At 53.3% G+C, this 24,393-nt stretch overlaps 1 protein-coding gene across 1 annotated transcript in view; it reads right to left on the bottom strand.

The window, feature by feature from the left end:
• CCDC183 (coiled-coil domain containing 183) overlaps positions 1 to 23,977 on the bottom strand; it is a 40,668-nt gene extending 16,691 nt beyond the window's left edge. Inside the window, exons 1-10 of the mRNA XM_026658468.1 lie at positions 23,908 to 23,977; positions 23,000 to 23,121; positions 21,681 to 21,758; positions 20,219 to 20,386; positions 19,115 to 19,219; positions 5,784 to 5,906; positions 5,080 to 5,208; positions 3,976 to 4,036; positions 2,342 to 2,442; positions 230 to 390 (exon numbers count right to left, since the gene is read on the bottom strand). Coding sequence (XP_026514253.1) covers positions 230 to 390; positions 2,342 to 2,442; positions 3,976 to 4,036; positions 5,080 to 5,208; positions 5,784 to 5,906; positions 19,115 to 19,219; positions 20,219 to 20,386; positions 21,681 to 21,758; positions 23,000 to 23,121; positions 23,908 to 23,977 — 1,118 coding nt within the window. The remainder of the gene's footprint in view (positions 1 to 229; positions 391 to 2,341; positions 2,443 to 3,975; positions 4,037 to 5,079; positions 5,209 to 5,783; positions 5,907 to 19,114; positions 19,220 to 20,218; positions 20,387 to 21,680; positions 21,759 to 22,999; positions 23,122 to 23,907) is intronic.
• Positions 23,978 to 24,393: the final 416 nt, after the last annotated feature.

Below are 24,393 nucleotides of genomic sequence, written 5' to 3'. Positions count from 1 at the left end.
TATGAGCTCAATAGGGAACTGGGGTAAAAAAACAAAACAAAAAAAACTGTCTGGGGATTTGTCCTGCTTTGAGCAGGGGGTTGGACTAGATGACCTCCTAATGTCCCTTCCAACCCTGATATTCTATGATGTGCCCTCCTGTCAGAAGCTAAGTCATCAGGGTGAAGACGCAGGAGCAAATGATGGCAGCACAGAGCCCAGCCATCAATGTGCAGGGGTAAATATGTACCTTATGGAACTTGGGGTCTGGTGGAATTTCAGCTCAGCACGTTCCAGTTCCAGCTCCTTCAGCTTGGTCTCCAGCTCCTCACGCTTCTGCCCACACTCCACTATCTGCTGTTGCAGGTTCTCCCCAGTCTTCTGCTGGGCCAGGAACCTCCCTGCGATGTCCTGGCCAGGAGGGAGGAGGAGGAGGCATCAAAACAAAATGCATCAGACCTTGAAGAATACAGGACCTATGAGATCAAATTAGAGGATTGGGCCAAAAAGACCTGATAAGGTTCAACAAGGACAAGTGCAGAGTCCTGCACTTAGGACGGAAGAATCCTATGCACTGCTACAGACTAGGGACCAAATGGCTAGGTAGCAGTTCTGCAGAAAAGGACCTAGGGGTCACAGTGGATGAGAAGCTGCATATGAGTCAACAGTGTGCCCTTGTTGCCAAGAAGACTAACGGCATTTTGGGCTGTATAAGTAGGGGCATTGCTAGCAGATCGAGGAACGTGATTGTTCCCCTTTATTCGACATTGGTGAGGCCTCATCTGGAGTACTGTGTCCAGTTTTGGGTCCCACAGTACAAGAAGGATGTGGAAAAATTGGAAAGAGTCCAGCGGAGGGCAACAAAAATGATTAGGGGTCTGGAGCACATGACTTATGAGGAGAGGCTGAGGGAACTGGGATTGTTTAGTCTCCAGAAGAGAAGAGTGAGGGGGGATTTGATAGCTGCTTTCAACTACCTGAAGGGGGGTTCCAAAGAGGATGGAGCTTGGCTGTTCTCAGTGGTGGCAGATGACAGAACAAGGAGCAATGGTCCCAAGTTGCAGTGGGGGAGGTCTAGGTTGGATATTAGGAAACACTATTTCACTAGGAGGGTGGTGAAGCACTGGAATGCGTTACCTAGGGAGGTGGTGGAATCTCCTTCCTTGGAGGTTTTTAAGGCCCGGCTTGACAAAGCCCTGGCTGAGATGATTTAGTTGGGAATTGGTCCTGCTTTGAGCAGGGGGTTGGACTAGATGACCTCCTGAGGTCCCTTCCAACCCTGATATTCTATGATTCTATGATTCTATGATCCCAGCTCCACTTTTGGAGTGCAGCGGGCTTATGCCAGCCATTCGGGCCACACCCTGGAGCATGTGAGATCAGCACTGCCCAGTTACAGGGATATTATCACTATTTTGGGGGCTCATTGGAGGGACTCCTCAGTAGGAGCAGTGCAGCAACAGGCTGTGGCCTTGGGGTCCCACATTAGACCCCAGCAAAGCCCCTTAGATGTTGCAGGTGGCTTCTTAGCCCTTGTCTAAGGCCATCCCTGCCTACTGGGGCCTGGCATCAGTGGGCCAGATCCTGAGCACTGGACTCACTCCTCAGTCCTTAATCAGGCAACAGTTCCAATTCAGAGCTGAGTCAGGAGCTCGGATCTGACTCTCTGACGCCTCTTTTCCCTTGGTGCACGTCCCAAGGGTCTCGTCCCCTCACGACAGAGTGACTGCTGCTTCCTTAGCTCTGCAAATCAAACTGCTCTGGTAAGTTGGAGCAAACGGGAAGGAAAGGAGCAGCACACTGTCCAGCCAGTCTGTGCCAAGGCAGAAGGGGGCTCAGACAGCAGCTCCCAACACACAGGATGCCCTGAGAGAGTCGCCAGGATGCTCTCAGCAGTCAGGGCTGTTGAGAGAGACAAGCACTCAGCTCTGGGCGAGTCTGCTCAGGCTTCTGGGGATACCACTCCCTAGACGCTTCAGAGGATCAACACGGGCATACACCTAGTCACCCTGGTATGAATATTACATCTCCTTAGCAGTGGCACACCCATGCTCTTAGCTGATCCCTGGCCTGGCAGCCAGGACAGGACAAGGACATGGGCATGGCATGGGGGAAGCTATCCACACCCCGGGATGCTGGAACAATTGGTAGAGTGGAGGTGCTGAGACCCATTGACCCAAAGGGTAAACCCCGTATATGATGGAAACCGCTTCAAGCCAGGGGGTGCAGCAGCAACCCCTGCACCCCTAGTTCCAGCACCTATGTCCACACAGGACAGGAGCTTTTGGCCTCCAGGGCTGACAATCTGGCATTACCTCCCTAGAAGCAAAGCCCCCAAGCCACGTAGCCCTGAGTGCCTTACCCAGAGGTGTGAGCACTGCACTGCACACTTTATCTTGTCTACCTCAGACGTCACTTGGGCCTGATGCTCAATCTGGGCTTTGGAGGCCTCCAGCCTTGCACCTAGGCGTGGGGAGGAAGCAGCAGAGAGAAGACCAGAGTTATATCCCCCAGTCTGGGGCAGGCTTGGTGGCCAGAGGAGGGGGTGGAACAGGGCAGGTGGGCAGGGGATCACGCAATGACATCCGAACGACGGCCAGCGGTTGGATCAGCAGGAATGAAGAGTCTATGGGCAAGGTATAAAATAACAACTGAGTTCAGATAAGAGCTAGAGAGACATTCCCTAAAACCTCCCAGAACTCCCCCCCACAAATCTACAGCAACATGGCCAGGGACAACTCACTTGACCAATGAAACACTAGGTTAAGCATTCGAATACAAAGACAGGCTCTCATTAGCTAATCATGTCCTGCTCCTAGCAAGGTCTGTCTCCCACATTAATGCCACCCTTGAGCCAGGTCCCTCTGTCCGTCCCCATGCAGGGCCAAAGAAGAAAAACCCTTCCTGGTATGCAGGGGCCCAGAGGCAGCTCCCCGAGTTGTATTGACAACCGTGTCAAAAGGACCGAGTATCATTATTAAATTTGTACGGGGTTCTGCTTGTAGGCTAGCTAGGCTAAGGGGGCTCTGTGCAAGGGAAGTGTGCAATCCGGCCCTTGAGCGGCCAGTCTGCAGCCAGCCAGCCTAGAGTGAGGTGGAGTAAGTTGTGTCTCTTTGCTGTAGGGAGCAGCCTGCTTTGTCTCTCTCTGATTTTGGTTCTTGTGTGTTATTGTTCTGGAATCTAAGAAATAAAGTTGTTTAACGTTACAACTTCCAGCAAGAATATTTATGTTTTTTATCTAACTTCTCTGTGTGTGTTCCATGAACATAACACTGCCCACATAGTGGTGCCCCACCAAGAGGCTTAAGTGGTGCAGGGAGCCTTGGGTTGGGCTGAATTTTACCCAGGCTTGGGGTCAGTGCTGTCCCCATTAACCTCAACAAGAGCAGGATGAGGTCTCATGGGAGCAGATGTCTCCCACCCGGAGCTACCAGTGACGAATACTCATTGAGTGTGTTCTCTGGGAAAAGACTCCAGGCAGAAGAGAAATAGCCACTCCCAGAAACCAGGATTGTCCATGTCTCCAAGCTGGATATTCATACTCCACCGCCTGATACCCTGCCTCAGGCAGCGGCCAAAACCTATTTTCAGTGGACTTGAGATGCTGCCTGAGCCTTCAGCAGGCTACACCCTGGAGCAGCTCCCGGAGTTACGAACACTACACCCTGGAGCAGCTCCCAGAGTTACGAACGCTACACCCTGGAGCAGTTCCCGGAGTTACGAACGCTGCACCTTGGAGCAGCTCCTGGAGTTACGAATGCTACACCCTGGAGCAGCTCCTGGAGTTACAAATGCTGCACCCTGGAGCAGCTCCCGGTGTTACAAATGCTACATCCTGGAGCAGCTCCTGGAGTTACGAACGCTGCACCCTGGAGCAGCTCCTGGAGTTACGAACTCTAACCCCTCAGGGTATTGGGCTCCAGTCCCTCCTCTCCATCAGCATGTGCACAGCAGAGGAAGCTTCCAGTAGCGGGCCTGGCCAAAATGCAACCTCACCTTTCAGCGACTCATGCAATATCAGGACTGGGAAATCCACATTGAGCTCTCGCCTGGCCTGCTGCAAGGGAATTAGAAGCAACCCAATGAGTCATAGAAAAGCATGGGAGGAAATGAGGCACCTGGACCACGCCAAGCCAAACTGGCCTCAGGGCAGAGCCAACCCAAGAGGTAATGATCCAGATATGAAGCTACATATCCAGCACACGTGGTCATCACTCATTGAGCCAATGCTGTCATGTGGCCACCTCTGGGGTGGGATATAGCACCCATCCTGCACCAGCGACCTCCTACTGCTTTCTGGCTAAGGAGAGAAGGACAATTTTTCCAAGTGACCCTGAAGGGGGAGCCTTAAGTAGGTGAATGTCATTACCCAAGCTGGGGCCTGGCCGGCACTGGGGATAACAACTCATTTCTTGTATGAGGAAGCGGCTGGTCCTGCAGTTATAGTACAGCGCTAGGACTCCTGGGTCCTAGTCCCAGCTCTGCCACAGGCTCATTTTGTGACCTGGCAGAAGTCACTGCCCCTCTCTGTGCCTCAGTTTCCACACCTGTAAAGTGGGGATAATGGTACTGATCTACCTCACGGGAGGTTGAGAGGCTTCATTCTTTCTGTTTGAAGACCCATGGCTGGAAGGAGTGATGGGGGCAAAGGATGATTGTAACCAAGAGCCAGGCCTTGGGTTTCTGGCTCATCCAAAGAGCACCATTTCCAGCAGTAGCCCTCCTGACTTAAAGGAGAGAATCGCCTAGGACAGGTCCATCTGCAGTGGCTGGAGTCAGGGCAAGGGCTACATCACCAACACTGCTCCTCATGGAGATCACTCTCCCACCCAAACACTGGCTGTGCTTAGCTTCTGGGAGCCAAAGAGACCCCAGCCCAAGGCTGCACTTCACATTGGATTCCATAAGTCAAGCCACAGGAGCTGATGATAACTGGACAGCTGCAGCTCACCCCACAAGCATCCCGTGCTAGGGGCTGTCAGGGTCGAGAAGGCTGTCAATATTCCCCTGCTGGGGCGAACTTCCCATTCATGATCCCCAAGCCAGGCACACAGTGTGAACTCACTTGCCCTTCTGCACCCATAGCTCACGTGGACTCACCACTCTCCTGTGCCGCTCGCTCGCATCCTTGACCCGGATCCTGTCAATCTGCTTCTTTTGGAAGTTTAGGGAATTCTCCCTGAACCTTCTCTCTGCAATGAACTCGGTTTCCATATTGGTCATGTCCGTCTGGAGTGTGGCACAGCCAGGGAAGGGAATAACAATCATCACATCAATAAAGCCCCTTCCATGCCACAGTACTGCACAAGCTGCATCCCCACAGCACTGCTGCAATGCAGCCACCTCTGGGGCAGAGCGTGGCAGACAACTGGCCCATAGCGCACTGCACAGCGCGGGGGTATTTTTGGCCAAGGATGCCTCGGCAAGCCCCCACATCCTATGAAATGTGCCCTGGGATCTTTAGTGCCTGTGCAGAGCAGGCAGGGCCTCAGCTTTTAAGGTCTTTTCCAAAAGACTCTCCACAAAATAAACTGCCTGGAACGCTGGAGCAGCCAGGGTTTGAACCTGTCTGGGTATTTCATACCTAGTGCTTTCAGCAAGCTATCCCCAGCACCCAGGTGTGAGGCAGGAGGAGCCTGGTGGGCACTGGAATCCCCAGTTCTGCTCTTTATGGCAAGAAAATTAACCAGAGAAGGGGCCTAAGTCATCTCTGGAAAGGTCACTGCATGCAACAGACTCTGCAGCCCTTGAGCCAGGACCTCTCCCAACATGCCCAGTACCTGATTCCCAAGCAGAGTTCTCACCTTGGCTTCTTCTGTCGCTTTGGTGGCATCCACAGCCATCAGTCTCATGCCCTTCAGCTCCACCTGGTAGACTTCTACCATGTGCTGAAGGACGTCCAGCTGCAAAGGGAGCTGGGCTAATTCCTAGGGCACAGAGACACAGACAGCAATTCTCACCACCTATAGGACATGCTGGTGCAGTACAACCCTGTGCCCCCACCCTCCCCAGTGAGATGCAGCATAATGGAGAATGGGGGAACCACCTCTGGAATCAACAAGGAACTCAACAGCAAAAATCCTGGGCCAGATTCTCTCCTGCACAATACAGGTACGGGGCAGGGGCATTGGATGCTAAGGGACCATAGGCCAACTAAGAACAAGTGTAGGGGAGCAAAGTTTCACCCCATCCAATTCTGCCTCCCCCCACTCCCATTACGTCTCCTCTCTCTCCTGACACAGCCCCTATGTTGGTGGGGCAGAGCCGGCTCCAAAGAAATTCCCAACTGGCCAGATCATACTCCACCTAGTACCACTCATGTCATGGGTGTAGAGAACAGGGGCTTGGGTGCTTTTAGCTCCCCAGAATGTAGGGATTACATTAATAATTCAAGGAGGCACAGAGTTTGGAACCAGAGCTCGTTTAGCTCACAAATTTAGTCATGGCACAAAACTGCTCACAAAAACATAAAACAGGAATAAAAAGAACAATTTACAAATGTGAAAAAGTTGCAAACAATGATCTTTGCCCTGCGTTGCTTGCAATGAATTCTTCTGCAACATCTGTAAGTTATCAACTTTGTCCTAGTGTACATGTAAACAATCACATACCAGCTGAGCTGTGATTGTCCCATTGTGGATCAAAGCCATGGTTTAATACGCTGAAGAGTGCGGAAACTACCTTCACTTACACTGTTGGTTGCTGTTCCATCAAAATCAGGTATATCAACTTCACCACTTTGGAAAACAGCCAATGTTTGGTTTGGCAGAGCAAGCTGAGATATTATGAACAGCTTTCACTGATCTTTCTGTAAGCTGACAGTTGACTTGAAATAGATGAGGCTGAGTAACCAGTTGATCATGGTTGAAATCGGAACCATACACCTGTAGCACATCTTGAAATTGCATTCCTGTTACATTTTGTGTTGTTATGAGCATATTATTTTTAATAATTTGTAGCCTCTCTGTTCAAATCTTGATTGAACACTAGACATTGTAAAATAAATTACAGTACTTTGAAGTAGATGTACTAATCAAATTCCTTTGCTGTATTTGGGTAGCTGAGTTCACCTGTTCCTATTTCCATTTCCTTAGGAACTTTTCTTTCTTGGAAGCTCATGCCTTCTATCTTCAATTTCAAACTTCTTTGGCAGATTTGCTCCCAGAGTAAGTTGTAGTTTTCATCCGATTGGATGGAATGAAGTGAATTCAGTGTCATTTTCATATGAGATTGACCTATTGCTGAAACGTCTGACCCTTGCAGAATATGACATACTGTCTACTGTTTTTAGGACTTCTCAACTTAGTTCAATACTGTGACATTCCCCTCTGGTGTTATCTGGACCAGTGATCTGCTAGGTCACTCCAATCCTTGACTCTGGGAACCAGCCTTACCCTGCTCTGCTGTGAGAACCCCCACTCCTGGGCTGTTCACACACAGCCTCTAGCATGTAAGCTGCTCCCAGCTACTTGCAACTGAATGACACTGGCCAATATCTCCAGTCCCAGACACAACCCTAGGAACCTCCGTCTTGCAGTGTCCAGTTATGCCCTCTGGACGCTGCAAGCTTATATGAGTTCATCAATTTAACAAAGAAATTGATCTGTACCAGGCTCGTTATCCCAAAGGGAGTCTCTGATACACTTCAAACTGAACGCACTGCTTCAGGTAGAATAAACCAACACATTTATTAACTACAAAAAGAGAGATTTTAAGTGACTATAAGTCAAAGCACAACAAGTCAGATTTGCTCAAATGAAATAAAAGCAAAACGCATTCTAAACTGATCTTAACACTTTCAGTGCCCTTACAAACGTAGATGCTTCTCACCACAGGCTGGCTGGTTGCTCTTCAGAAAGGCTCTCCCCTTTGATCAGCGCTTCAGTCGCTTGATGGTGGTGTCTGTAGATGTAGGTGGAAGAGAGAGTGAGCATGGCAAATGTCTTTCCCTTTTGTCATGGTCTTTCTTCCCTCTTGGCTTTGCCTCCTCTCCTTGAGAGTCAGGTGAGCATTACCTTATCGCAGTCCCAAACTGGCCAAAGGAAAGGGGGTGACTCACTGGAAGTCCGAAAGATTCTTTTGTTGCTGCCTAGGCCAGCGTCCTTTGTTCCTGTGAGGCTGGGCTGGGTTTGTCCCATACCTGCCCTGATGAGGTGTGAGCTGCCTCTCTGCTCTTGGAGAGTTTTTGCCTGGGTTTATTTTAAGACTTGAAGACACATTTTCAGCCTCATAACTATATACATGAAATTATAACCTATGACATTACTGTAACATTACTATAACAACAATGCTCAATGCATCATGAGCCTTCTGAAGACACCCGACACAACAAACTTTGCATTGGATACCACACAATTATTTTACAAGGATGAACATGGGGGTGCTGGGTGTTCCCCCAAGGTACAGAATGTCACAAATACCAAGAGGAAGTTTAACTTTTCCATTTAAATTCTGAGCTCTAATTTCAGGATCTTTCATTGCATCCTTTGCAACCTCTCAAGTTGCCCACAGTGAAAGGTAGCTCTCAAATGAAGCCAACGCATCTGCACAGAGAGTCCATTGCTGGATGGAGGACACAGATGTTTGGTGGTGTACTGAACACTTCATATTTTATGTCCTGAAGTACAGTATCTTGTTTGGGTGAGTTTTTTACTTCATTCTGTAATTTCGTAAATGGTTTCAAGAGTATCTTGCAGGATAGGATTGTGACAGACATTGCAACCCCATGCAGTAGCTTTGGGGACCATTGTATTAAACTTATGAATGGTTTCTATATGATTGTGTTCTTCTCCGGGGGAGGGTTATCACAGCGCCTTCAGGAACTAAAAACAGAGGGGGTGGTTACTCCTGGGGATTGGAAACAACCCCAGAGAAGCACCACCCTGGGGTGGTTTGCATATACTGGCTCAAGCTGGGTTTTCCACAGATTAGAAAATGAAGGAAGGGCTTTCGGTATAAAAGGATGAGCTTGAACTGATCCAGGGCCTTCTCTCCAATCCGGCAAATGGATGTGAACTTTTGTCCAAGGGGCCCCAATCCTGCTGAAGAGTTGGGAGGGCCTTGACCTTGGCCCCATAAGACTGAGGGTGACTCCTGGTATGTTTAGTGGGTGTTTACATCTGTTTATTGTTTTTATACGTTTTCTCTGTGATGCTTTTACCTCAAGAATAAAGGTGCTTGGCTAGAAAGAGCTGGGTTATAGCTTGTAAGTGTTGGCAATACACTGGTCATCGCCTTCAGAGACAAAGCAAAGCACAGGCACTGGCCTGCAGGCAGACTGGCTTGCTGGGGATATCACAGTGTAAGGCAGGGAGCTGTGCAGCATTAAACCCCACCCCCCAGGCAGAAGGGAGTGGGACAAAGGACCCTGCCCAGAGACAGGTGATGGCTGGAAGCCTAAAACTTTAAGTGTATGCCCTCAAGGGGGAATATAGGTGCAGTTACTCCTGAAACTGCAACAAGTATTATTTTTAATAGCATCCTGACATGCTCGTGATTCCTCCTGTTGCAATCTGGTTGCTGCACCTGATACAATCTGCCATATTAATGGCACCATCACAGCATTGTCCACGACAGTTGTTGATCCTCAGATTTAGGCACAATAATACCTTTAATAACTGATATCATTACCTCTGTCAATGTGGAGGCCACATTGTACAATCCAGTGAACTCTTCATGCACAGTCAGCTCATCACCCACATATTGTAGGCGTAAAACCACTTGCTCTTTGTTGGAGAAATCTGTTGTTTCATCCATCATCACTGTATACCACTGCCCAGAAACCCTCTCAGAAATCTCCCTCCCCACTTTAAGAGCCACCATGTCCATTATCTCATTTTGAATAACTTGGCTTGGGAATTTGTCTTGACTCTTTTTCAGCCCCTTTGAAATACCAGGATCACATTTGTCTGCAAGCAAAGCAGCTGAATACAACTGCAGTTGAACTCTCCAGGTAAGGCCCATTTTCAGCTTGTTCAGGATAATGGTCTTCCAGTGCAAGTCCCTGTCTGGCAAGATACCACGTACGACTGAGTATTTCCATTAGGATCTTCCTGTTTTATTCTTTCTTCTGAGAGTACTGAAAACTTAGCATGAGTCCGACATTCTCGGGGGTCTTTTGAAGAACATCAATTGAGCCACTGAAAACCATGAAACCAGGATGAGCAGAGAGAACAGCCTTTTTCCCCAAAGGGATCTGCCGGGAAAGACTTATGTCGTGGCTGATAAGGTGTCTCAGAAATGCTAACGGGCATTTGGTTTCTGTTACAGACGATAGAGACAGCTTAGTTTTACAACCAGCAGGGATTGATCCACTCGTTGGTTGGAAGCATCGTTTCCTCCTGTTTAAAGTTATTTCATTTCAGCCTTGAAAATATCCACTTTGTTTCTGTACTTCATGCAGTCACTGCTCACTTAGTGAGAATGGCATAGGATTGCAGAATTGAAACACATACACACAATCTCTCCTGGTAAATTGAAACACTTAGCTGGCCTCTTGGTTTCAGAGTCACTATGTACTTTAGAGATCCATCCAGAAGGAGGCAGAAGGAACAAAGGGAACAGCCTACAGCTGATCTGTTGGTTACTGAATATAAGGGGACTGTTGGTCCCTTACTAAAACTCCTGGGGTTTTTTGGTTGGCTAGTTCCCAGTACCAAAAGGAAAAGAGGAAGGGTCGATGGGAAATCAGGACCCTGAGACTGACAGTCCCCAGGAGCAATGGGGAGAGGCCAATGCTCTAGGTCAGCCTGACTGACAAGGCGGGCAGGCGAATGAGGGAGTCGGGAGACCGGGGGGTCCTGTTTTCTGGGTGAGCTGAAATTGCCTGGGTCAGACAGAGTGGGGCTGAGCTAAGGAGAGAGCAGGAGCTTGAGCTGAGCTGGGGAGCAGAGTCTTGTCAGCCAGAGAGAACCAGAGAAGCAGCCCAGGGTGCAGACCAGTGCTGGGAGCAGAGCCACAGAAGCAGCCCAGAGAGCAGACCTGTGCTGGGAGCAGAGCTGCAGCAACCAGAGCCAGAGGGGCCAGAGAAGCAGCCCAGGGAGCTGAAGGCAGAGCAGCAGCAGCAGCCGTGCTGAGGCAGAGTGGAGCTGGGGCTGGAGCCGGGGGCGGTGAGCAGATGGGAAGAGTGATGGGGGACCCTGGGCAGGGGGCCCAGCACAGGGAGATGCCCCCAGCCAAGAGACCTTGCAGGCCAGACTTGGGGGGATCGTAACCCCAATGGGGGGCTGACTCTGGGAAGAAAGGTCCTGCCACCTAGAGCCTGAGGGCGTGTGGCCACCGCCAGAGCAAGTGTCCGACCCGCAGCGTCCCTGCAGCACAGCCAGGGCCTGGGCAGGGGCCTGGGCAGTGCGGGACAGACTGTGAACTGCCCGGACATTCCAGAGACGCTGGTTGTGACGTCCCCGGGCCACAGAGCGGGGTGACGGGTTTTCCTTTCACCTTCCCCATTTTTTCCTGATTTTTTTACTTAGTTACTGTTTAATAAATTGTATTTGTTTGAACTGTATTGAATGATCAGTGGGTCACTGAAGCATCCAGTGCAGAGAGAGCCCCCCGGAGTGGGGACACCCTAGCCCCTGCCCTAAGTGACCATGAGAAGGTGTGGGGTCGAGCTCCCCAGGAATCCTAGGCCCAGCCTTTTCGGGGTTACGAGGACTCTGCCACACAGGAGAGTGGAAGGGGAGCCCTCGAGGTCAGGCAGGCCTCTGGGTAAAGGGGAGTGGGAGCGAGGACTCAGATCCTTTCGCCAGCCCATTTCACCGGGGTCATGTATAAGCCAGGAAAGTTCCCCACACTAGCGGGACATTCCCCCGCTTACATGTAGCAGGCTTCACTCAGGAGCCAGTAGAGCTAGTGGTCAGTCTTCAGGCAGCCTCTCCGAGCCTGGAGGCAGCTCTTCCAAGCACTCTGGGGGCCCAGCAGCCAACCCACAGTTTGTCACCTGCCACCCAGGAGGCCAGGGGAAGAGAGAAGGAAGCATAGGAGGACATGGCCCTTCCCTGTCCCCCAGGTCCGGCCCAGGGCCCAAGGAGAGAGAGGCAAGGGGTGACTCAGTCCCTTCTGGCTGCCACTTCAGCTCAGTCTCCCCTGGGCCACTTCCTACCTTCCCTGTTTCCCTTCAGTTTGGGGCATGGCTCCAGCCTTATGTCTAAACAGTCTCACTAGTTGAGGGCTTCAGTTGAGGTGTGTGTGTGTGTGTGGGGGTGCTTCCCACTCACCCACAAAGTCCAGGTGTCCCCCCTTAGTCACAGGAAGGGGATCCCAGGTGAGTCTGACTCCCAGTCCCAGTCCTTCCCTGATCCATTGCTCTGCTCAGTGGCTACAGCCTGTCTGCCATCATGCAGCCAATCTTTCCTCCATGCACGCTCCCCCCTCCCTCCCGCCAGACTGCCAGGGCTCCATGCCCAGCAGCTATGGGGGGCAAGGCCTTCTTGGCCCAATACTGCTCCCCCACTCCTCTGCCCTTAGTGGGGGGCTGTCTTACGCTGGGAAGCCACTTTTCCGTTCTCTTTACGTGGTCCTTGGGTGCCTCAGCCAGCGACTCTGACAAGAAGAGGGCAGCTGGAGCCCATTGCCCCTCAGCATGATGGCACTGGGCCAGAGGCTGCACAAGGACAGGCGAAGGATCCTAGCACTTAGACGTCTGGCCTGGCCTCCCCTATCCCTTTGTGAAAAGAGCACATGCAACTCAGCACAGGGCAGGAAAAAGAGAAGAGCCAGTCAGGTGGCTCTGGAAGCCAGCCCCAGACGAATGGACACTGGCTGGACCTGTCTGAGGTCTCCTTCATGAGAGAGCATCTGGATTCTGAAGTCCTTGTGCACCGAAGAAAAGAGAAGAGAGCTGCAGGAAGAGGGGGAGAAGCACAGATGGGGGTCTCACCCAGGCACTCAGAATTCCCCCTCATAAGAAGAAGAGGCCCTGCTTGCTAAGCCATTTCATAGAATCATAGCATCATAGAATATCAGGGTTGGAAGGGACCTCAGGAGGTATCTAGTCCAACCCCCTGCTCAAAGCAGGACCAATTCCCAACTAAATCATCCCAGCCAGGGCTTTGTCAAGCCGGGCCTTAAAAACCTCCAAGGAAGGAGACTCCACCACCTCCCTAGGTAACGCATTCCAGTGCTTCACCACACTCCTAGTGAAATAGTGTTTCCTAATATCCAACCTGGACCTCCCCCACTGCAACTTGAGACCATTGCTCCTTGTTCTGTCATCTGCCACCACTGAGAACAGCCGAGCTCCATCCTCTTTGGAACCCCCCTTCAGGTAGTTGAAGGCTGCTATCAAATCCCCCCTCATTCTTCTCTTCTGGAGACTAAACAATCCCAGTTCCCTCAGCCTCTCCTCATAAGTCATGTGCTCCAGACCCCTAATCATTTTTGTTGCCCTCCGCTGGACTCTTTCCAATTTTTCCACATCCTTCTTGTAGTGTGGGGCCCAAAACTGGACACAGTATTCCAGATGAGGCCTCACCAATGTCGAATAAAGGGGAACGATCACGTTCCTCGATCTGCTGGCAATGCCCCTACTTATACAGCCCAAAATGCCGTTAGCCTTCTTGGCAACAAGAGCACACTGTTGACTCATATCCAGCTTCTCGTCCACTGTGACCCCTAGGTCCTTTTCTGCAGAACTGCTACCTAGCCATTCGGTCCCTAGTCTGTAGCAGTGCATGGGATTCTTCCGTCCTAAGTGCAGGACTCTGCACTTATCCTTGTTGAACCTCATCAGGTTTTTTTTGGCCCAATCCTCTAATTTGTGTAGGTCCCTCTCTATCCGATCCCTACCCTCTAGTGTATCTACCACGCCTCCTAGTTTAGTGTCATCTGCAAACTTGCTGAGAGTGCAGTCCACACCATCCTCCAGATCATTAATAAAGATATTAAACAAAACCGGCCCCAGGACCGACCCTTGGGGCACTCCGCTTGAAACCGGCTGCCAACTAGACATGGAGCCATTGATCACTACCCGTTGAGCCCGACGATCTAGCCAGCTTTCTATCCACCTTACAGTCCATTCATCCAGCCCATACTTCTTTAACTTGCCGGCAAGAATACTGTGGGAGACTGTATCAAAAGCTTTGCTAAAGTCAAGGAATAACACATCCACTGCTTTCCCCTCATCCACAGAGCCAGTTATCTCATCATAGAAGGCAATTAGGTTAGTCAGGCACGACTTCCCCTTGGTGAATCCATGCTGACTGTTCCTGATCACTTTCCTCTCCTCTAAGTGTTTCATAATTGATTCCTTGAGGACCTGTTCCATGATTTTTCCAGGGACTGAGGTGAGGCTGACTAGCCTGTAGTTCCCCGGATCCTCCTTCTTCCCTTTTTTAAAGATTTCCCAGCCAGCAAAGAAAGGAGCCAGAGCCTGGCACAGGAGAAACCTTCCCCATCCCTGATGACCAAGAGCCAGCTAATACCAAGGGACATGAAGCAACACTCAGAGTCCCCCGTGGACTCAAGAGAACAGACAGCGTTATTGGTGCACTGTGCCTTAGAGAATAATTACATCCAGGGGCAGCTCTATGTATTTTGCCGCCCCAAGCATGGCAGTCAAGCAGCTTTCGGCGGCGTGCCTGCGGGAGGTCCGCTGGTCCCGCGGCTTTGGCATACCCGCCGCCGAATTGCCACCGAAGCCGCGGGACCGGCGGACCTCCCGCAGGCATGCCGCCGAAGGCTCCCTGACTGCCGCCCCCACAGCGACCAGTAGGCCGCCCCCTGTGGCTTGCCGCCCCAGGCATGCGCTTGGTGCACTGATGCCTGGAGCCGCCCCTGATTACATCATGTCAGAATGAGAATCTGCAGCTGTTATTTGATTATTTTTTCATTCTAACCCCCTTCCCCTCCCCCTCCAAATAAATAATCTGTCTCTATCCCTGCAGATGGTGGAAAGAGGCAGAACTGGAGCTGAGACTCTGGATCTTCAAAATACAGCTGTGTTTTCCAAACAGCTCCATACAGCATGTTTTGTTGTCTTCTCCTTGAAGCGTTACCCCCTGCAATGCTGCACACCATCTGCTTCTGGTTTCTCAATGCCCTCAATGCCAGACTGCAAATCACACCCTCAACAGCCCCTGGCTTTCTCACTGCAGCATTGCCCAGCCCATGCTTTGCAATAACATACACTACAGCAGAGGTTCTCAAACTGTGGTCCATGGACCACCAGTGGTTCACGCTCCATTCGGGTGGAGTTCCCTGTAAGGTGTGCGCCTGGGCGGCTGCACATGACAGAATGAAGGGCCACCCACCTAATTAGTGGAGCCGTGCAGGCATAAGCTGAGGTGATGGCCTTGGGGGGAATAGAGGGGAGGGGGCAGTGGGGTGAGAAGAGGGGGTGGGGGGAATATGGGACGTGCAGTTCTGCGATGGCCAGAGAAAGAGGCGACTTTCCCCAGCTTCAGGGCTGCGGCTGCCAGGGAGAGACGGCCCTTCTTCCCAGCCCCAGCTCTGTGGCTGCTGTGGCTGGGGAGAGACCCCCCTCCTTCCCAGCCCTGGCTCGGGAGCTCCCCGCCCACCCCCCGCCGCCCAGCTTACCTCCGCCCCTGCTCCGCCTCCTCCCCTGAGTGCTCCACGTGCCCGCTTTTCCCCCCTAGCTCCCAACGCTTGCACCGCAAAACAGCTGTTTCCCGCGGCTGCGGAGGAGGGGGAATGTGGTGCGCTCGGGGAAGAGGCGGGGCCGAGGCGGGGATTTGGGGAAGGGGTCCAATAGGGGCAGGGAGGGGGCGGAGTTGGGGCGGGGACTTTGGGGAAGGGGTTGGAATGGGGGCGAGGCAGGGATGGGGAAAGGGTGGAGTCGGGGCGGGGCCGGGGGCGGGGGGCGCGAGCACCCACCGGTGCCGGGGAAAGTTGGTGCCTACGTTCCCAGCCCCAGCTGTGGGGCTGCTGTGGCGGGGGAGAGAAGGAGAGACCCCCCCCCTCCTTCCCAGCCCCAGCTCAGGGGCTGCCACGGTGGGGGAGAGAGGGCACATCCCTTGGATTAGAAAGGTAAGACTACTGATATTAAAATATGAGTTGTGTGCTTTTATTTGTAGAACAAAAAAAGTTAATTATTAAGAGTTTTTATATATATATAGTTAGCTAACAGTACAAACAACATTTGGAAAGATCATTAAGTAGTCCACCAAGACCCTCAGCAATGTTCAAGTGGGCCACACACAAAAAAGTTTGAGAACAACTGTGCTACAGATTCCTCGCCACATCACTGCAAGGACTGCACACTGCCGATTCCTCACTGCAGCATGGACTCCACACTGCAGATTCCTCACTGAGCACTGCATGAACTGCACACTGCAGATTCCTCTCCCCAGCACCTCACTGAATTCACACTGCAGATTCCTCAGTGCATAACTGCATGGATTGCACACTGCAAATTCCTCTCTACACCACTGTGTGGACTGTTCTCAGCACACTGAATCTCAGAAATGCCTGCATTTATCAATACGAACTGGTAACGTGCATTGCTTGGATTTTTTAACAAGACAATGTTTACACCAACATTCAGCATCAGTGGCTTCCCAGGACATGAATGTCTGATTGCCTTTTAGACCAAAAATGTCTTTCCCAAGATGAGCCTATTATGATCTGCTGACTTCACAATGTTCCCCAATTCTAACGCTCTCAATCCAGAAGGAAAACACATCAGCAGGTTTGCGGCTATTCCAAACACACTCCAATCATGTTACTTAGGGTTATCATATTTCCACAATCAAAAAAGAGGACACTGGGGGGGGGAGGGGAGCCCTGCCCTAGCCCCGCCTCCGTCCCATCCACTCCCTCCCACTTCCCACCCCCTGACTGCCCCCCTCAGAACCCCAACCCCCCTGCTTCTTGTCCCCTGACTGCCCCCTGCTGAGAACCCCCCACCCTAACTGCCCCCCTAGGACACTATCTGTCCCCTGACTGCCCCGACCCTTATCCACTCTCATCGGTGGCAGGGTTGTAGAAATTTTGGTGGTGCCCAGAACCCCTCCACCACCTGCCTAAGGCTCTGGGAGGGGGGTTAGGTGGGGGGAGGAGGTCTGGGGTGCAGGTCCTGGGCTGGGGGTTAGGGTGCAGGAGGGGTGCAGGGTGCAGGCTCTGGGATAGAGTTTGGGTGCTGGGTGCAGGCTCCGGGCTGGGGCAGGGGGTGGGTGTGCAGGAGGGGGTGAGGGGTGCAGGCTCTGGGATGGAGTTTGGGGTGGGAGGCGGTGCAAAGGGAGGGGGTGCAGGCTTTGGGAGGGAGTTTGAGGGCGGGGGGTGGGAAGGGGGGAGGGGTTTGGGAGGGAGTTTGGGGATAGGAGGGGATGCAGGGGTGAGGGCTGTGGGTCAGAGGATGAAGGGTTCATGATGCAGGAGGGGGCTCAGGGATGGAGCAGAGGATTAGGGTGTGGGGGGATGAGGGCTCTGGCTGGGGCTGGGGATGAGGGGTTTATGATGCAGGAGGAGGCTAAGGGCTGGGGCAGAGGATTAGGATGCGGGAGGATGAGGGCTGAGGGGTTTGGGGCATTGGAGAGGCTCAGGGCTAGGGTGGAAGTGCAGGGTAAGGGCAGCCTGTCTTCCCATTAGTGGATGGGGGACACTAGGATCCGGGGGCAGCAGACAGCAGTTGCTGCTGGCTGGGGCAGTACAAGCAGGCAAGGGAGAGGCAGGCAGGGAGGGGGGGATCCACGGGGGGGAACGCGCGGAGCGGGGGTGGCAGGTGGAGGCCGGGGACCCATCCAACACTCCCCCGCTCCCTGACTGTCCCCCCCCCCGACTCCCCTTACCATTCTGGCTCCATGTGTAGGCAAAACACGCTGCCTGGTGGGTCGGTTTGTGTGTTACACGGGGCTGCAGACAGAGGGAGGGGGGAGCAGGGGAGGGCTCTGGCTGCTGGAGGCCAATGGGAGCGGCTCAATCGGCCCAGCCGCCCAATCAGCAGCCGCACTGTGCATGGACGGGAGGGAGGGAGGTGAGGGAGAAAAAAACCCCGGACATTTTAACCTTGTTACCAATTCCTCCCGGACGGCTATTTAGAGACGCAAAAGCCGGACACGTCCGGGGAAATACGGACGGATGGTAACCCTAATATTACTGTATAGCTTGTGCCCTACTGTGGAGACATGTAAGGACTTCTCCAAAGAGATAGGTTTGCCACCCATCCGGTTTTCACCTAGACAATCCGGGCTTTAGCTTGCCATTTGACAGGCCCTGATGTCTGGTTTTTTTTGATCTGTGAAAAAGGTGGCAACCCTAAATGGAAGGAAGGAGGCAGCACTGCAGCAGCAGCTGCCGCCACCTCATGTGGCTCGTGGAGGCACATGGTGCTCAGGGGCAGGAGCGAAGAGGGGCAGGGCCTTGGGGGGAAGAGGCAGGGCAGGAGGCAGGGCCTTGCGTGTCTGGTTACCAGCCAGTAGAAAGGTGGCAACCCTCCAAAGAGGGCCAGCATGGGGCTTGGAAAGGGAAGCCATCTCACATATCTGGGCCTGTAAATCCCAGAGCCAGCTCCCAGGGATAGGGCTGTGTCCAGGAGACAGGAGCTGGTCCCAGGCAGAGACTGGCTTGAGCCAAGACTCTGGATCCAAACACCCTGGAGCTGTGGGGAAGTTGCAGTTTACAGCTGAACACTATGACTGGCTTATCTCTAGCCCCAGAGCAGACCCAGCACAAGATCATTAGTGCAATCAGCTTCTGTTAAACAATGCACCTGGCACCTGTTTTTTTTTTTTTTTTTTAAATGGAGATATCCTATCTCATAGAGCTGGAAGGAAGCCTGAAAGGTCATTGAGTCCAGCCCCCTGCCTTCACTAGCAGGACCAAGTACTGATTTTGCCCCCGATCCCTAAGTGGCCCCCTCAAGGATTGAACTCACAACCCTGGGTTTAGCAGGCCAATGCACAAACCACTGAGCTATCCCTCCCCACATTTTCCAGATGGACACGGGGTTGCCTTGAGTGATCTCCTCTGGCCAATGCCTGGAACTGCTCCTTTATGCTACTCCATGGTCCACGAGGTGGGTTCTAGTCCCATCCCACAACACTTTTGCTCTACATTAATGAATTAGAGCCTGATCCTGCCCACACCAGTGGCAAAGGGTTGGGCCCTAAGCTGGCATTATACTCCTGTTTGGGGCATACGGTAGCCTGGGGAGATCATACGGGGGGAGGAGGCTCACATCCTTCAGGAAATCCACCATCTTCAGATACAGATAATAAATCTTTTCACCAGTCCTGATTTTCATCAGCATTTTCTCTATGTTATTCTCCAGCTGACGAATCACCTGCAACAGAGAAGGATCTTGTGTTGCTTCGCTGGGCTGCCTGGGACATGAGAATGCTCCTGGGGACCAGATGGGCCGACTCAGAGCCCCGGGGCTGGCTGGCTAGGGCTCCAGAGCCCTCAGGAACGGGGAGGGCCAATTAGTTTGGTGCTCCAGTAGCTTTATATTCATTTAAAATCTCTTTTTGACACAGCCCCGGGATAGGATAGGATTCTTCCAAGTTGCATTGCCCTTAGCCATGGATTTGAAGCCCAGCATCCTCCCCATAACAGGCCACTGACTGTGTGAGCTCCTTTCTTCTGGCGAGTACAGGGGACGGGAGGGACGCTGATAATGGATTCCAGCTAGGGGTGGCGGTGGGAAGGCCATGTGCTGCTGGTGTACAGAGCAGGGCAGCTAGCCTGGGAACTCCTGGGTCCATGAGCCCAGGAAATGGGGTTTCAGGGTTTCAGACCTGCCTCTCATCTGCTCTCTTTGCTGCTCCTGCCCAGTAGCTTTAGTAGTTTGGTTTCTACTGGGCCCAGGTTCTCTTCCGCTGCACATCTTTGGGTACTAGGGGTGCAGTGGAAGGAGTGGGGTCAGTCTCGGCAGGCAGGGAAGGTCTGGGATCACTCTGCGGCCACCCCTCTGGTTGAACTAGAATTGAAGATGGACTCCTCAGAGGGTTCCTCATCCAGGCCTCTACAGCTGGAACAAGGTCCCTGTGATGTGGGGCCTTCAGGGTGCAGAAGTGCAAGTGAGCACACAGGTGCATGTATGGGCCGAGTATGCACATGCATGAGTGTGCTTGCATGGGAAGGACATGGGGACTGTCCAGAGTGAACCCTCATCCAAAACAAGCCACATCTTGGGCTGGTTCCAGAGATGCCCAGGCCCCTGCAGGTCCAGCTGAAGTCAGTTGGACCAGCAAGTTCTCAGCCCTTGCCGGGACCTGGCCCATTGCTATGACCACAGATTTCTGGCATGCACAATCTTCTGCTGGAGCTGAGCCCTTGTCACCTGCAGCTGTATCTGGCCCTGTCTGTCTGCTCCTTCCATGTCTGTCAGGTGTTGCAGCTTTCTCTGCAGCCCCTCCAGCATCCCGCCCCGCCTCTTCACCTCGTACAGCAGCACATTGTGCACGTTCATCTTGTCAAAGATGTAGTTTTGCAGCTTCTCTCGGGCAGCCTGAAAGAGACACAGTGGGTGGGCTCACCCACAAGCAGCCTGCAGAGGGTTTGGCCCCAAGTGAGCTTCTGAACCACTTCACCCTCAGCCAGCCCAAAGGCAGCCTTGCGATAGGCAGAGCCCCAAGGGAGGAGAGCCAGGGATGAGGTGATGGCCAGGATAGCTGCTGATTGTGCATGGTAGGTGCCCAGATACCACAGTGACAGGCAGCAGAATAAGCCCTAAGATAGATGTCAGACAGAGCCTCGAGCTGGAGTCCTGTGAGGTGCAGGCTGGGAGATCTGGGCTCTGGGGTGTGAGTTTGGCCCAGTGTTAAGAGTGGGACCCGTCACTGGAGTCCATGCAAGCTGTGCTGACACACCATGCAGGGGCTCTTTGCAAAATGCAGAACTGGGTCTGAAAGTCATAGAATATCAGGGTTGGAAGAGACCTCTTGAGGTCATCTAGTCCAACCCCCTGCTCAAAGCAGGACCAATCCCCAACTATTTTTTTTGCCCCAGATCCCTAAATGGCCCCCCCAAGGATTGAGCTCACAACCCCAAGTTTAGCAGGCCAATGCACAAACCACTGAGCTAGCCCTTCCCCATAAACTCAATAAAAGAGTCTGATGCTCTAATCCCACGAAAGCCTGGAACTCAGTAGCACATGCCTGTGCCCACAGAGCCCCCCTCCTTTCCCTGGTGCTGCTCCTGCTGAAGGACAACAGGGCCACTGCAGCTGGAAGCAACCCCTGATCTGCCAGCAGCGAAGGGCCATGCTGCTCCCATATTAACCTCTGGCATGTCCAGAATCCAGCAGGAAGGGAAGGTCCCTAGCTAGGGTGGAGACAGCACTGGGGCAGTTCTTCACAGTGATGAGCCTTCGAACTGCTAGTCGCTGTGTGACTGGCAGGAACACATTGTAACTGAGGGGAGCCACATGAACCTTCTCTGGGGTCTCTGCTGCACACTGCCACTGTTCAGATCTTCTCTGTGACCACAGCACAGACCCTCCTGCTCCAGAAACAAAGGCCCTGCCAGCTGAGCTAGAGGAGAATCTCCAGTAACTGTTAGCAGTATAGGATCTGTGGCACACAGCCGAGCAGTTCTGATTCCATCCAGCACAGGGTGGTGGGACACACACACGCACACTCCCCAGCTCACTACAGTACAGACCCCCGGAGCAGAGGTTTGCTGACGTATCACGGAGAGGGGCAATTTCCTTTATGGCCTCCTCCCGCCCTCCCACACCCGTTTTCTCTGCTCTGTCGCTGGGCAGTAAATGCCAGAGATTGGGTTTGTGCTTTGCCAATTACCTCCACGGTGCTCCTGGCTAAATGCATCTTCAAGTGCTTTTGATCCCAGCATGCCTGGGAAATCGTCACCTGGTCGTACTGTGGGCAGGAGAGAAGCAGAGAGAAACTTGGGATCAAAGTTCTACTACTAATTATCTGTGAGTGCATCTGCACACAGTAATTGTTAATGCATTATTCCCAGTCAAGGGCTGACCGCCTCCCAGCCCCCAGCTACCAGAGCATCCTCATCTGCCGATGGCTGAAAGCAAGGCAGGGTGAAGCGAAGCTGTTTGCACATTTTGGGGGCCTCCATTTTTGGATTCCCTTCCTGAGCCATCTAGAACCTGCCTTGCAGAGGGGCTGAACTTCCACGCCCCCGGCTGACTAGCGTGGGTGCTCTCAGCGTTCAGGGCCTCTAGTCCATGAGGAAACAGCCCTGCCCCACGGAGCTCAAACTGCACTGCAGAGCCAGTGGGAGAAGCTGAGACCCTGGGAGCACACAAGGGTCACTGCTGGGGGAGGTCGGCATGGGGGCAGGGGGCCTGGAAGGCAACACAAGGGTGATGGGGAGAAGGATCCAAAGGGGGCAAGGAGGGAGGCAAGCAGGAGGAGAGCTGGGCTGGGCCTCCCTGGGAGAAGCAGCCTGCCTCTGCTGGGGGGCACAGTGGGGGCAGTGCCCGGAGCTGGGGAAGTGAGTGACATGGGCAGAATGGGGGTTAATAGCAGCCCTGGCTGGGCAGCGAGGCAGTTGAGGGAGTCCAGCGGAGAGATGCCCAAGGCTGGGAGCAGGGTTTGGGGGGATGGAGAGCAGAGGGGCAGGCTGGGATGGGCAGGGGGCCCTAGGGGCTGCAAAGCTGGGCGGTGGGGCAGGAGAGCAGGGACTGAGGGGGCAGAAGGGGATCCAGGCAGCTGTACCAGTCCTGAATGGTATTTCCCTTGGTCTCCTGCTGGCCCTGGGGGCGGCAGGTGAATCCCCTCAGACCTGCAGGGCATGGTGGTGGGTGCTGGGGCTCAGGGATTGTGCACACCCTGATGGCTCTCCGGGTTAGGCTTAGCAAGCTTGCCCCTTGGCGTGAGGGCAGAGCCAGGCGCTAGCAGCAGGGCCGGCTCCAGGGTTTTGGCTGCCCCAAGCAGCCAAACAAAAAAAACCAAAACAAAAGCCGTGATCGCGATCTGCGGCGGCAATTCGGCGGGAGTGAGGGACCGTCCGCCGAATTGCGGCCGAACAGCTGGACGTGCCGCCCCTCTCCGAAGTGGCCGCCCCAAGCACCTGCTTGGTAAGCTGGTGCCTGGAGCCGGCCCTGGCTAGCAGAGCAATGCCCTGGCAGGGGCACGGGTACCTTCTGAGCCACGCCCAGGGTGCACATCTCGTCATGCACATTCCCGCGCAGGAAGCTGATGAGCCCTTTGTTCTGAGTGAGCTTCTCCTCCGTCGAATGCGCAAAAAGCTTCTTCCCTTGCTCTAGAGGTAAACTGGGGATTTCAGTCAAAGGGCAGAACCAGGTCCCTCCCCGCGATGCGCCAGGCTCTGACAGGGCAGGCCTGGCACTGCATGCTCTGCTGCGAGTGGGTGGAACTCACCATCACATCATTGGTGCCCGTGGCGCGTCACTGAGGTGACCAGCTGAGGATCTGGCTCCACATTTACCCCCCCACCCCTTCTGGATATGATAATTCTATGAAAACATCTTGGGATTTCCATTGTAGAGGCCAAATTCTGCATCCCCAGCCAGCCACACGTTACTGCTGCAGAAGCCAGACAGCCCCGTGCACCCATAGTCTGACCTGTGGCAGCCCCCGCCCAGACCTTGGGCAGGTGACTCCCACTCTGGGGTGCCCCTCGATAGCTCCTGTCACCGAGGGCTGGCACAGCAGCCTCTCTGGGGGGTTTTGCAGGACCCAGACCTCCCTCTGCCCAGGGGATTTCTGGCATGTGTCCATAAGTGCCAGGCAGCCAGAATTTGGACCCATATTTCTAAAGGCTCACAATGCCCATCAGGCATCATTGAGGGCTATTGGTCACTAGACCTCCATGCCCACCCCCCTCTCCCAGCCCATCAATATCAGTGGGGTTTCCTTCTCCCCCATCTCATCTGAGCCCTCTCCGAAGCCTGCTGCAAACCCAGCTACAATCTCATTGGCCCTGCTGCCTAGGATTGCACTTGGCTCCTGGGTCCCGGCAGCTCAGAGGGCTCAGGAAGGCTTTCACTCCAGCCTGTCAGAGCCCGGCCAAGAGAGAGAGCATCACCTTGCAGTGAAATGATGGCACGCAGCTCCCGGATCTGCTGCTTGATATCCCTCTTCCTCTGGAACTTCATGGTGGCAGAACGAGGCAGAGAGTATCCTGTCAGGCACTCAAGACTTTGGGTCCCTGCCTGGAGACACTTCTAGCCCTCTCCTCTCACCAGCCACTGAGCAGGAGAGAGATCTGCCTTTTCTATTGTCCTTGTCCTGTGACATCAGGAGGATCTTTATGACTCAGTCATGCATCAGTGGGTTCTCAGTGGTGGCAGTTGGGTGTATGTGTTCTCTCTGCGTGCTGTCCCAGCCCTGCACAGGTAGCTGGCCCAGAAGACCTCGATAGCACTACCTACAAAGACCACACACTTGGTTTGGTGGCAAGGGCCCTTGCCCAGGTTTATTGTCGACCAAGCATGGTCCTAGCACCGTGGGTCCCTGGTTACAGGTACACTAGCACATGTATGCCTATGACAATGGACCAGCTCAGCCAGCA

The sequence above is a fragment of the Terrapene carolina genome, unplaced genomic scaffold (genome assembly GCF_002925995.2).
Source record: "Terrapene carolina triunguis isolate 2854851 unplaced genomic scaffold, T_m_triunguis-2.0 Scaffold449, whole genome shotgun sequence".
Lineage (NCBI taxonomy): Eukaryota > Metazoa > Chordata > Testudines > Emydidae > Terrapene > Terrapene triunguis.
The sequence above is the reverse complement of the archived record's forward strand: the minus strand, read 5'-3'. Positions and strand labels throughout refer to the sequence as shown.